The sequence below is a fragment of the Ziziphus jujuba genome, chromosome 6, assembly GCF_031755915.1.
Source record: "Ziziphus jujuba cultivar Dongzao chromosome 6, ASM3175591v1".
In the NCBI taxonomy this organism is placed as follows: Eukaryota; Viridiplantae; Streptophyta; class Magnoliopsida; order Rosales; family Rhamnaceae; genus Ziziphus; species Ziziphus jujuba.
The window spans coordinates 30,130,610-30,142,853 of NC_083384.1; the positions used below are offsets into that span (position 1 = coordinate 30,130,610).

Genomic DNA, 12,244 nt, shown 5'->3' on the forward strand with positions numbered 1-12,244 from the left:
TTATTTTATTTAATTTTCTCTGCAAACAAAGACAGGACCATTTAAGTTCACCACATCAAAAGCTATGTTGAAGCACAGTACTAGTAAAATGCATGCTTGTTGAGTACTATTAGTAAAAAAATGATATTGGAATAAATACAGCTTAACTTCTTCAGGGATACATAGTCTTAAACACTGCACCACTACTGCCAGTGCTATGGAGTATATTAAACTTCTAATTTGACACATAACAAAAGCTTGACTATTAACCCATAAAGCTTGCTCACTAAATATAAAAATCCAGTAACTTCACAATCATTAACAAAAGCAGTCAAAGTGAAAAGCTGTGCATATTTAAGGAAGAAAAATCTAAGGCTCCCAACGTTAAGCTTCATGTTACAGTGCTGTTAATGTATTAACTCAATAATAGTACTGCTCATGTAGAATGACATTTGATGAAAACCTCTTGAAGGAACAAACTTAGAAGAGAAAACAGCTCCAAGTTGACCCACATGTCATTCATGGGTGTTTGTTGATGCTGATGATATTAATAAGCACAGCGAATCTTTGATATGACCCAAACAGGGTATTCCCATACCAAGATCAGGAAAAAGACAAGAGAAAGAGAGAATACCACATCATTCATTCGAAGCTACGGGTTGTCATGCATGCTGCATAGCTCACATAGTTTCCTCATAGCCTGAGCCTAAGACACACCAAATTGTGGATAAACAGAATTCATCAATGTGTTCATTGAAATATCCATGAAATTACTTTTTGTAACAAATAATAATTTTGTTTTTTTCCCTTCTTTTTCTGTATGTTTCATTTCAAACAGAAGAAAACTTACTTTCCTTTAGAAATTAGCTTCTAATTTATAAACATAGTTTATAGATTAGCAAACTTAAAATACAACAAAATGCATGTCGTAAACAGAGTATATTTAACTTGTACAAATTAATTTGGGAAGAAACCAAATGAGTTCAAATTGTTGTACCTAAGCAATCACAGAATATATATGTTTGAGTGATATTTCTTTGGATTAGTCTTGGGATTTTCTTCCTCCTCAGAGTGGTTGGAGGCAACAACTTCACCAACAACTTCAAACTAACTGGTTTCACCATCAAATTTTCTGTAAAAGCAGTAACATAAAAAATTGAGTTTGGGTTTCCTAGGCATAATAATATAGAATTGATCCCAATCCTCTTTTTCTCAAATGACCATTCCTATATCCTTCCCTTACATTCTTAATAAAGCAACTACCCCTCAAAATGAGAATATGATAATCTTTGATATACAACACTAGCAATGGTGGTCATGCCAATACCTCCCATGCCCCAAATACCTACAATTCTTTCATCTGCTGTGTCAACGGATAATAATGATTCAATTTCTTTAACTTTGTCTCCAATTAAATGACGTGCTCATGACAATGCTCATTTGAGAGATATTTTGGCAATTTCCATGAAATATCTTCAACAATCCTTTGAACTAACTTGACCTCGGCACTATAAAAAATTGAAATAAATCAGTTATAGATAAGTACGACAGGCGTTTTGATAAAGAGTCAGGCATACTCGATTTTTGTTTGCTTCGTCTTACCAATTAAAGTATGAAAATAGTGTTATTTTGGCCAGTTTTAATTATTATTCTTATTATTATATTCTTTTATTTCATTGTGCTTTCATCGCCTTTTATTAATTTAAGATGGAATTTATCAGGAAATATATATATATATATATAGAGAGAGAGAGAGATCATGACCTGAAATGCTCTGAATACAAGCCACATAGATTTGATGCTTCTATTAAAGCAGCCCTCCATTTTCTTACCTTTTCCATTCCGTCCTTGTTCTCGAAACGTTCTTCAAGTGTAGCCAATGCAACACCATAACCGCCCTCTTGTTTTCGCACAACACATGGTTCTATACGATAAAAGATTGGCATAAAAGTACCCATCTCATTTCTTTTCTTGCATTCAAGAATATGCACAAGATCATTCAAACACCATGCGGATGAAGCAAAGTTTTTCTGAGAATATTATTACCCAAATCTTAGATTCCTCGATTGTTTGTTGGAGTGTGGAAGAAATTTCATCGCCTCTCTCAAGTTGATGATCATCCATGAAAGTTGAGATATGCTTTGCAGATAAAGCAGCATAAAGATAGCTAGCAAATTGATTGCGGGTGTCTTCACTTCTGAAACTCAGAAACACATCGAACTTTTCTGAATCTCATGCTTTTCTTCAGGAGAGATTGCTGAAGAAAAAGAAGAAGAAGCCATTTATTCTTACTATATATAACAAAAGAGACCATAAACAATACCTAGCTATCATTTAGATGAGTTTAGTTACCTTTTTTTTGTTTTGGTAAATATGAGTTTAGTTACCTTGTTTTGATTTGGAAAATATATATATATATATATATATGTATATAAAGAAAACGTATTAACATACAAGACAGACATTTTTTTTTTTTTTTGGTTTTTTTGTTCTTCCGCGCGTGATTTAACCTTTGCGAACTATATGTACTTTTTCTTTTTCACTTTTCAGGTTTTGGTTAAAAACAAAACAAAAAAGTCTTTTTTCATTGTGTACAAATTGCCCTTCCCTTAAGTCATCTGTCATAGACATGTCAATTCTTTGGTAAAAAATAAAAAAATATATTCGTTTCCAGTAATAACATTAGTTTTGTTATATACCATTGGGGGGCTGTAGGCAGGTGAAATTTGAAAAGAGTATCATTATATATTATTATTATTGATGATTATTAGTATTCTATGTACCAATAAATTTAATGTTTATACTATTTTTATTTATACATGGAATCCATTATTATATAGGCTGTTTTATTTATATAAATACATAGAATCTACTATATATATATATATATATATATATATATAAAATAGTGACAATTACAACTAATGATAAATATTATTTTAATAATAATTATCATTAATGTTAAATATTATTTTTCAACTTGAAAATTATGATTCAGAGTTTTCTGTTATTATTAGATGGTTCCACCACATAATAACATCCCAGCACATGGCCTTTAGCCTGGTGTCGATAATGTTAGCAGGAGATTTTCTTTTTTTTTTTTTTCAATTAATAATTTTGACGTAGGTTGTGGGTGTTTTTATGTTTTTTTTTTTAATTATTATTATTATTATATATATATATATATATATATTTAATATAGCCTGTGTTTATTTACCTGAATTATAAATTTGGTGTTGGAGGGTTATAGCCTCATTTTGTTTCTCATTTTTTTTTTTTTCATATAATGCTTGATCTGACACTGATAAACTAAGAAATGAAATTACTAGGCTGTTTCGTGCAAATTTACATTGCTTTCTAAAATGATGACAATTGAAGACTAGATTTTAATTAATTAATTTAAGAACCAGACGCATCTAGCTCAAGAACTCTTAATTAATTAAGAATTACAAACCTTTGCACAAACACATTGTAACATGTCATTTTCATGCAAAAACCAAAGACTTTGACTATATATACCTTGTCTCATTAGCCAGGATCACCAGATTATCTATAAGAAGATCAGATAATATGTTTTTAACTCAAGCATAATTATATATATATACATATTTTATTTAAAAAAAAAAAATCTAGCATGTATAAGTATTTGACGGTCCAAGAATCGACCCCTATATGTATAATAAGAAAATCAAGCTCTAAAGTAAATTTCTACAATACTGTAGTTCTGAAAGAAAAACGATTTGCCCAAACCTGAGGCACTAAATTGATAAAGACTCATGTTTTAGTTGTTGTTAGAGATCAACAAAATTTGTATATATTGAAAATGATCAAAAAGATATGTATTCTTTAGGGGAAATTTAGAGAGGCAAAGTATCATGGAGTGCCCTCAGGTAGTAGAAAGGAAGTTGATAATAGTAATTATATAAGCTCGCTATTCCAAAGTGTAAAAAAGATTGAAATTTAAAAACCAAAAGCACCGAAAAGAAAAATCAACCATCAAGATGCAAAAACTTTCTTATCAAAAAAAAAAAAAAAGAAAAAAAAAAAGAAAAAACTTTATAATTGAAAAGGATAGGTGCTTATAAAAAAAATAATAAAGAAAAAAGGACTAGAAATACATAAAGTAAAATAAAAATTAAAAAAAAAAATTCTGACTTCTGACAGATGCACTGCTTAAAATAGGAATGCCAATATTTTGCAGTTCATGAATGTTTGCAGATAATGATAGAACCATATAAATTAACCAAATTAATTTCCAAAGAAAAGAAACTGTTTAAATTGATTTACCTAAGCGATCAAAATTATGCTTGATTGTTTTCGAATTAGTCCAAGGATTTTCTTCTTCCTCATAGGTCATAGCCAACAACTTCAAATAACAGTTAACTGGCTTGATAATCTTCACATTAACTGAGAAATTCAAGTATATATAAGGAAAAAAATAAATAAATAAATAATGGAAGTTTAAAAGCCTGTAGGATAATTATCAAGCCCACCTATCCAATTTCACACTACATATTTAAAAAGTGTCATTTCTTAGATTTAATACACTGTCAAAGCATATTAGTTGAAATCAGTACAAACTTTATAGAGAAAATGCTTGGGAGTGTTTCTACAAATTAGTGACTACGGACAGATACACTGCTTAAAGTGAAAATGAGCTTGCCAATATTGTAATTAAAATCGAGGACATGTCAAGACTTCCCACTTCATGTATTATATAGACTGATGCCAGAATAACACATACTAATGCCAGAACCATTCATTTGAAGCTATGTGCTGTGGTGTGTGCACAGCTCAGACACATATTGTTCAAGGCCTGAAACTTAAAAAACAAATGCCAAATGGTGAAAAACAAAATTCACCAATATATACCGCGACAGCAAATACCAAAATCTACCTTGTTTCTTATGTATAAATACTCCAAAACTAGATGTGAAACTAATATACCAGCAGATCTAACTCAACCAAAAAAAATACCAGAACATAAACTGAAATAGAGACACAGATTTTTATACTGGTTCAGCTCTCAAGATGAGAACTTATATCCAGTTCTGATAATGTGCCAACAATCTACTATGAAAACAGGCTATTACAAGATCAGTTCCAGATTGCAAACACAAGCCCTCTCTATTTTCTTTTTCCCAGAACAAACTCACACAGACCATGAGTTTTCATGGAAAAATGTACAGAAAACTTCCCCCCCTCCTTGTGTTTTCTTTCCGTACATTTCTCTATATCATACAAGAAATCCCTTTTCACACATGAGCCCAATAAATAAAGCCTTTGCCACATGTCTTTTTATTATCCGGATAGTAAATTTCTTGAATAAACTTAACCACAAAACACACACACACACACACACACACACACACACACATATATATACATATATACACAACACCCCTCTAATTTATGAACCACATAACATATACATGAAAAATCCTCAAAATACTTATTCATGACAAATAATAATTTCCCTATATGTGTATCATTTTGAACAAAACATAAAATTTTCCTTTAGAGATTACCTTTCAATTTGTAAACTTATTAGTTTATATATTAATACAACCAAAATTCTACAAAATGCATGTTGTAAAACAGAGTATATTTTAATTTCCCCAAAAAAAAAAAAAAAAAAAGAATGTAAATGCGATTTACCTTATAAACAGTCCCATAACGTTGAGTTTCTTAGAATGTGCTTCATCATCGTCTTCTTCCTCAAGAGAATCAACAGCTTCACTTCAATTTGATTCACAACATTCATTGAAGCGTCTCTTATTCTTTCATTCAGTTTTTGCATCTAATCTCTCGATGTCTTGTTTGTATAGAAACCGAACCCCAAACTTCTTAATCTCGTCAGACTCATTTCCATACTCACTCAAATAACTATATTTATGCCGGATATGGAAAAAGGCCTCAGTGCTACAAGTAGAGGGCCAATTTAGTCCAGCCATTTCTTCCTGCAAAGTCGGTTTTCGTACATACCACATGAGCACATGATCTGAACTGACCTCCCTATTGACAACATTCGTGCAAAAATGATATTCATACAGACGATTATCATCGATGGTTTCGGAATTGAATTTGCAATCAATATCAAGATATATACTAGGGTTGATTATATTCTGACGAAGAACACTGCAGAAAGCGAAACCCAAGAAGTCGTCATTGTTCCAGTATGGAGGAAGCATAATATTATTGATTGAAGTCTCACAAGTTTGATGGTTGAACCACTCTGGAATTTCACCTCCTGGATAGCGAAAAGAATGAGCACCTAAAGCCTGTTTCATGAACGGGGAATTAATCAACTTGCTCAAAAACTATAAACCATCTCAGCAAATGAAGAGATATAGTTATACATACATTTAATCCAAATTTCAAACGAGACAGAATATGAATTACTGCCTGATCAGAAAGCATGTTGCGTGTGTTCTGATCCAATTTTTCACAACCGTAAAAGTCAATATGATTAAAGATTAGAAGGTTAAATTTTTCAAAGATATCCAGATCGAGTAATAATGGAGTACTCCTCCAATTTGAAATGTTTTCCAGTGATGTGCAGTTAATTGCAGACAAACTCAAACATTGAGATGGAACCTCTGGCAAAGATTTCAATCTCTGACAATCATCCACACACAAGACGATCAACGATGGTGGAAGGGAAGGCAATTTTTGAAATTTTGAACAGTAGCCGAGCCATATCCTCTCAAGGTTCCTTAATTTACATAGACTGTTGGGGAGGAACTCAAGGTCCTTGCATTCATCCATAAATAAATCTCTAAGGGATACTAGCTTTTCAATCGACTCTGGCAACTCTTTAATTCCTGTTCTAGTTAACACAAGTTCTGTTAAGTGTTCCATAGGATCCAAGATTTCTGGAAACCTTTTCAGTTTCTCACAACCAAGCAGACTTAATGATTTAAGAGCTTTCAAATGGCAAATGCTTGTTGGAAGACTTTTAAGTCTTTTACAAAGCTCCAAATGTAATTGAACAATACCCGACAGACACCCAATTGACGGCGGCACTTTTTCTATTGCTGTCTTACGCAAACCTAAATATCTTAAATTGGGTGCAAACTTTTGGGAAATGTGAGCCTGAGAGGAGTAGAGACGTAAATTTCTTTTAAAATTTTGGATCCAACTTTCAGATAATCCCTCTGTTCTCTTGAATATCTCTTCAACATCTCTGAGTTTGGAGCAGCCATTAAAATTTAGATAAGTAAGCTTGTTTAGATTTTGCAGAGATGAATGAACCTGAACCAAGCTTGTACAACCTGCAAGATTTATCCTTTCCAGATTTGGAGCATGTGTCAAATCTGGTAGTTGAGTAAGGAACTTGGAATCACTGAGATTAAATCTCCTTAACTCTGGAAGAGACTGCAGAACAGAGGAGAAAGTGGGGTTAATTATTACTTCATATATGCATGCACTTTATCATCTAATTAAATATAACTAAATTAAGCATACCACAGCTTTACGACTATTCCAAAGCTTTTCAACAGGGCTGCCACGAAGTACAAGTTCAACAAGGTTCTCTGGGATAAATTTTGATGGCAACGATTTCGAAAGGTATAAGTCCCATTGTAAAAACCTTAACTTAATAGAAAGATGAGAGTGAAGAGCTTGAGGAATGAACAGTTTGAACTTGTGGCTACCAATATTGTTATAATCAAAGCGGATCCACTCATTTCTGGCAATATCATCATACCCATAATAAACTTTGAGAATTCGTAGGTTGCGCATATTTGAGAAGGCTCGATGATGCATCGTCACATTTTTTTTAGTTTCAAACATGTCCAATGATATGAGTTCCACCGCTCCGGTTCCCTGGCATTTAAGATGAACATCAATATTATAAATAGGATACAATAAAGGGAAATTTATTCAGAACTTGTTGGCATATATGGACCTAATTTTGTTTGTTTGAAATGGTTTTGTAAGAAGAATTCTATCGCTTTTAGAAGAAATCAATAATGCATTTATACTTACTGTACAATTTTCCAATACATCACAAACTTCCACAGCATCGCACAACCTACTGCGATTACCAGGTTCTTTTTTATCTTCATCACGTACAATTTCCCGACCCATTTGGCGCAGCAAATCATGCATCTTTAGCTTGTTACCTTCACTATTTTCAATTAAACACTTCTGAATGAGAATACGTATTTCTATTTTCACAGGGGAATTACCGTCACCTAATATTCTTTCTGCATGGTCTCTCGTAAAAGATGAATTAAATAAGAAAGCAATGTCAAGAAATATATCCTTGCTCCCATCATCTAGCCCGTCGTAGCTGATTTTCAACACTTTTTTAATTCCCAGATTTTGATTCCTTTTCAGCTTCTTCAATGCACTTTCCCATTCATCTTTAGGTGTACTGTAAAGGGAAGAGCCCAAGACCTTAAGAGCTAGTGGGTTGCCATCAGCATATCTTATTACCTCTAACACCATTTCATCATCAATTGTTGGAGAGTTTTCACGAAAAGCATGCAAACGGAAGAGATCAAGAGATTCAATGTCATTTAGCCTCTTAACCTTGTGAATACTATCAGCTACTGTCTTAAGCACTTGCTCATCTCTAGTTGTAACAATGATTCTGCTTCCAGGAGCAAGCTCACAACATCCTTCTTCAACAAAAGCTTTTATGTGGTCTGAGCTATCCACATCATCCAAAACAATAAGTACCTTTTTACGTCGAAGTCTCTGAAAAATAATAGGAGGTAAAGCTACATGCATCTCTTGAATAATTTTATCATTCAATAAACAAGATATAACTTCCTTTCTCAGACGATTCAAATTGACCGGTACTTTATAATTTTCTTTAACATCTTCAAGGAAACAGCAACCTTCGAATGATTGAGAATTTGATATTTTATCAAACACAACTCTTGCAAGGGTAGTCTTACCAATACCTGCCATGCCCCAAATACCTACAATTCGAACATTTTTTGGGGCAATGGATAAGTCTCTTTCAATTTCCCTTATATTTTCTTTAATTCCAATGAGTCTCTTGGAATATTGCTCGACTGATGGTTGATATTGTAGCAATATTTTTAAAATATTTTCGACGATTTCTTCAACTAACTCACACTCCTCCCTAGAAAAATGAAGAAAATACAGTTGTAAGAAAAATAGCATCCACAAGTCTTAATATAAAAGCAAAATGGTTAGATTTTAATGTGCTATTTGATTTATTCAATTTTTAAATCCTATATTTATTTTTGTTGTTACGAGTTAAAAATGAAAATAATATTATTTATTGACTATTTTTCATTATTATTATTATATTATATTCACTGTTTTATCGTTTTAATCTTGGAAGTTATGAGTTAATTTTTTATATCAATTATGTGGCAAAATATATTGAATGATAATGCTTTTCATATTTTTGTTGGTGAACGGGGCTTAAACACAAGAATGTTATGAATTCAACTCTATGTTTTGTATAGCTTTTTGATACTCGAAAAGCTATATTTGAGAGCCAAAAGTAACTTTTTTGCCAAAAAAAAAAGTACGTGTTTGGCTACAATTATCAATCACTTGTTGACAAAAAAGCAAATATTTTAAGCTTCTCAAAAAAGCTCTACTCTTATCTTTTGCAAAAACTTTCTCACTTACAATAATTACCAACAAAACAATTTATTACTTTACCTTTTTTCATTGCTATTTTAATAAAATATGCAATATATCAATAATTACGCCTTACATAAAATTCAATTGCTAAAAATGTTTTGGCTTCTCTTCTTATTTTCCTTTAATTCCTAAACATTATTTTTTTTATATATATTTAAAGAACTAATACATAAGCTAAAATCTAAATAATAAAATTAAAATAATGTAATTTATAAACAAAAATATTTACCACATTAATTTTTGAATATGTTATATGGTTATTAGTTAACATTACTTATATTAAAAAAAAATAAAATTTGATGTATAATAAAAATAATATTGTACACATTTAAATACAAAATACTTTTATAATGCTGATAAACACTTAATTTAATATTCAATGTACCTTTTTAATTGACAACCAAGTAGTCATTTACTTTTGAATAAAAATTCTTTTTGAAGAAGATTTATTATGAGATTTATTATGAAAAGCTCTAAGATAAAAATTTTATTTTCATAAATTATACCAAACAAATAACTATGTCAAAAGTCTACTTGATGATGACGCATTCCATTTTTTTGCAAGAAATGGGGAATTTAAACACAAGACTATTAGGAGCTCTTTAAACATTTAAAAAAGTAGCAAATTTCATTTAGACCTTTTTGGTTTAGTCCTAATTACATTTAGATTTCATATTTTTTGAAAAAATATTGGTAACCTCCAATACCTAGTTTCTATATCTATCAAAATCCACTTATCCATCATTTTTTACTAGTTAATTTTAATAGTTAAAAGCCAAAATAATATTTTTATAATTAATGTTATTCTATTATAAAATATTGATTTTCGTTAACCCAAAAAAAAAAAAAAAAAAAACACAAAACACAAAGCACAAAAGAACCTTCCTGTCATTAGGGAGTAGGTTTGTTTTGATAAGTAAAAAAATTAAATGGAGATTAGTAATAATGTTCTAAAAGTGTAGGGTGTATAATTAAGAAAAAAAAAAAAAAACCTAATGGATCTAAATTAAATTTACCTTTAAAAAATTGATTTTTTTTAATAAGAATTACAATATATTCTAAATATTATTGGTAGTTTTACTAGTAGACCAAGTCTATAAAAAATAAAAATAAAAAATAAAAAAAAAATCTTGGTTGTAGATATGATAATTAAAAGTGTCAAATAAATTATTGGGCCAATAATTTTCTTGTTCTTATGCCGAGAGAGGCAAAGAGGGTAGCTCATGAGCTCGCCCATTATGCTTTAAGTTTGGTTTTAGGACCTTCATGGGTCGACTTTATTCATGATGATATATGTGTTCTGCTGGTGTTGATTAATACCTAATATTATTCATACGCCACATTTTTTTAAAATCTTCATCTATTTTCTTTATGTTTTTTAAAAATATCAAAAGTGACTCATTTGTCTATTTTTAGTAGTTTTACTAATTAATTTTAACAATTAAAATTAAAAAAAAAAAAGCAAAATCAGTATTTTATAATTAAATAACATTCTAAATATATAATTTTAATATTTAACTATTAAAATTACCTAATAAAAATTGACAAATAAATTATTTTTGACATTTTTAAAAAGTAGAAGAGAAGTAAATGATGATATTTTAAAAGTATAGATCTAACTAACATTATGATAAAACTGAAGACATGTAAATGAAAATTTATCCTTGATTTAATAAGATTTTCTCATTTTATTTTCAATATATATATATATATATATATTGGGCCTTATTATCAGGCAGATCCGATTTTGCACTACTTACTCATAACAGTAAATTAATTACCTGGATCTCGTCGAATTCAATCCAGTTAGATTAGACGCTTCTGTCAATGCAGCCCTCCATTGATGCACCTTCTCCATTCTGTCTTTGAAACGTTCTTCAAGTTTAGCAAATGCAACTTCATAACTCCCCTTCTGTTTTCGTACATCCGATGGATTTATCTCATAAAAAATTGGAACGACAACACCCATCTTATTTCTTTTCTTGCATTCAAGAATTTCCACCAGTTCATTCAAACACCACGTAGATGAAGCATACTCTTTCGAGAAAATGATAACCCCGATTTTCGAATTCTGAATAGCTTGGCTAAGTGTGGGTGAAATTTCATCACCAACCTGAAGTTCATGATCATCCTTGAAAGTTGAGATATACTTTGCAGATAAAGCAGCATAAAGATGGCTAACAAATTTATAGCGGGTGTCTTCACCTCTGAAACTGAGAAACACATCATATTTTTCTTGAATCTCATGCTTTTGCTGAGGAGAGATTGTCGAAGAAGAAGACGAAGAAGAAGAAGCAGCCATGTTTACAAATTAAGGCTTCCTTGGTGAAGAATGGTGTAGATACAGAGCAAAATATGAAAAAAAAAAAAAAAAAAAAAAAAAAAACTTCGTAAAGTAGATCCAAAAAATGTTGACCAAAAGGACGAGGACTTATAACAGTGAGTCAGCAGTCAATGCCCATATACGTGTGTCTGTGAATATCAGAGTGCTGTCCAGCTATTAAGGGCTCCACAAGCTGGCAGAAAAAAAAAAAAACAAAAGAGTAACTTGACCTAACTTTCCTCTTATCTAATCATTTTTCAGAAGATTTTTAATTTTGGTTAATTAACTTCCCATAGGGTTCCAAAC

General features: G+C 30.9%; 1 protein-coding gene across 12 annotated transcripts; it reads right to left on the minus strand.

The window, feature by feature from the left end:
* Positions 1-109: 109 nt before the first annotated feature.
* Positions 110-11,982, minus strand: LOC107424130 (TMV resistance protein N-like). Of its 12 annotated transcripts, none has more exons than XM_048464418.2 (10): positions 11,397-11,982; positions 7,969-9,079; positions 7,447-7,806; positions 6,343-7,356; positions 5,638-6,260; positions 4,267-4,386; positions 2,026-2,236; positions 1,812-1,903; positions 977-1,111; positions 110-685 (listed from the first exon to the last, which is right to left on the minus strand). In XM_048464418.2, exons 1-5 carry the CDS (start codon positions 11,915-11,917, stop codon positions 5,763-5,765), a joined length of 3,504 nt encoding a protein of 1,167 aa, XP_048320375.2. In that variant the 5' UTR covers positions 11,918-11,982; the 3' UTR covers positions 110-685; positions 977-1,111; positions 1,812-1,903; positions 2,026-2,236; positions 4,267-4,386; positions 5,638-5,762. The 12 variants fall into 12 exon arrangements, with proteins under 12 accessions (XP_048320375.2, XP_048320372.2, XP_048320367.2 ...); XM_048464415.2 differs by having other exon boundaries at positions 977-1,487; XM_048464410.2 differs by having other exon boundaries at positions 977-1,903.
* Between the last annotated feature and the right edge of the window lie 262 nt (positions 11,983-12,244).

What these genes read in the sequence shown, in the direction of transcription:
- LOC107424130 (XM_048464412.2), bottom strand. Translation starts at nt 11,917, where the DNA reads ATGGCTGCTTCTTCTTCTTCGTCTTCTTCTTCGACAATCTCTCCTCAG. An exon ending in ATGTATTGGAAAATTGTACA is followed by an intron (nt 7,807 to 7,968) that starts GTAAGTATAAAT and finishes CTTAAATGCCAG; the next exon opens with GGAACCGGAGCGGTGGAACT. An exon ending in GGAATAGTCGTAAAGCTGTG is followed by an intron (nt 7,357 to 7,446) that starts GTATGCTTAATT and finishes TCTGTTCTGCAG; the next exon opens with TCTCTTCCAGAGTTAAGGAG.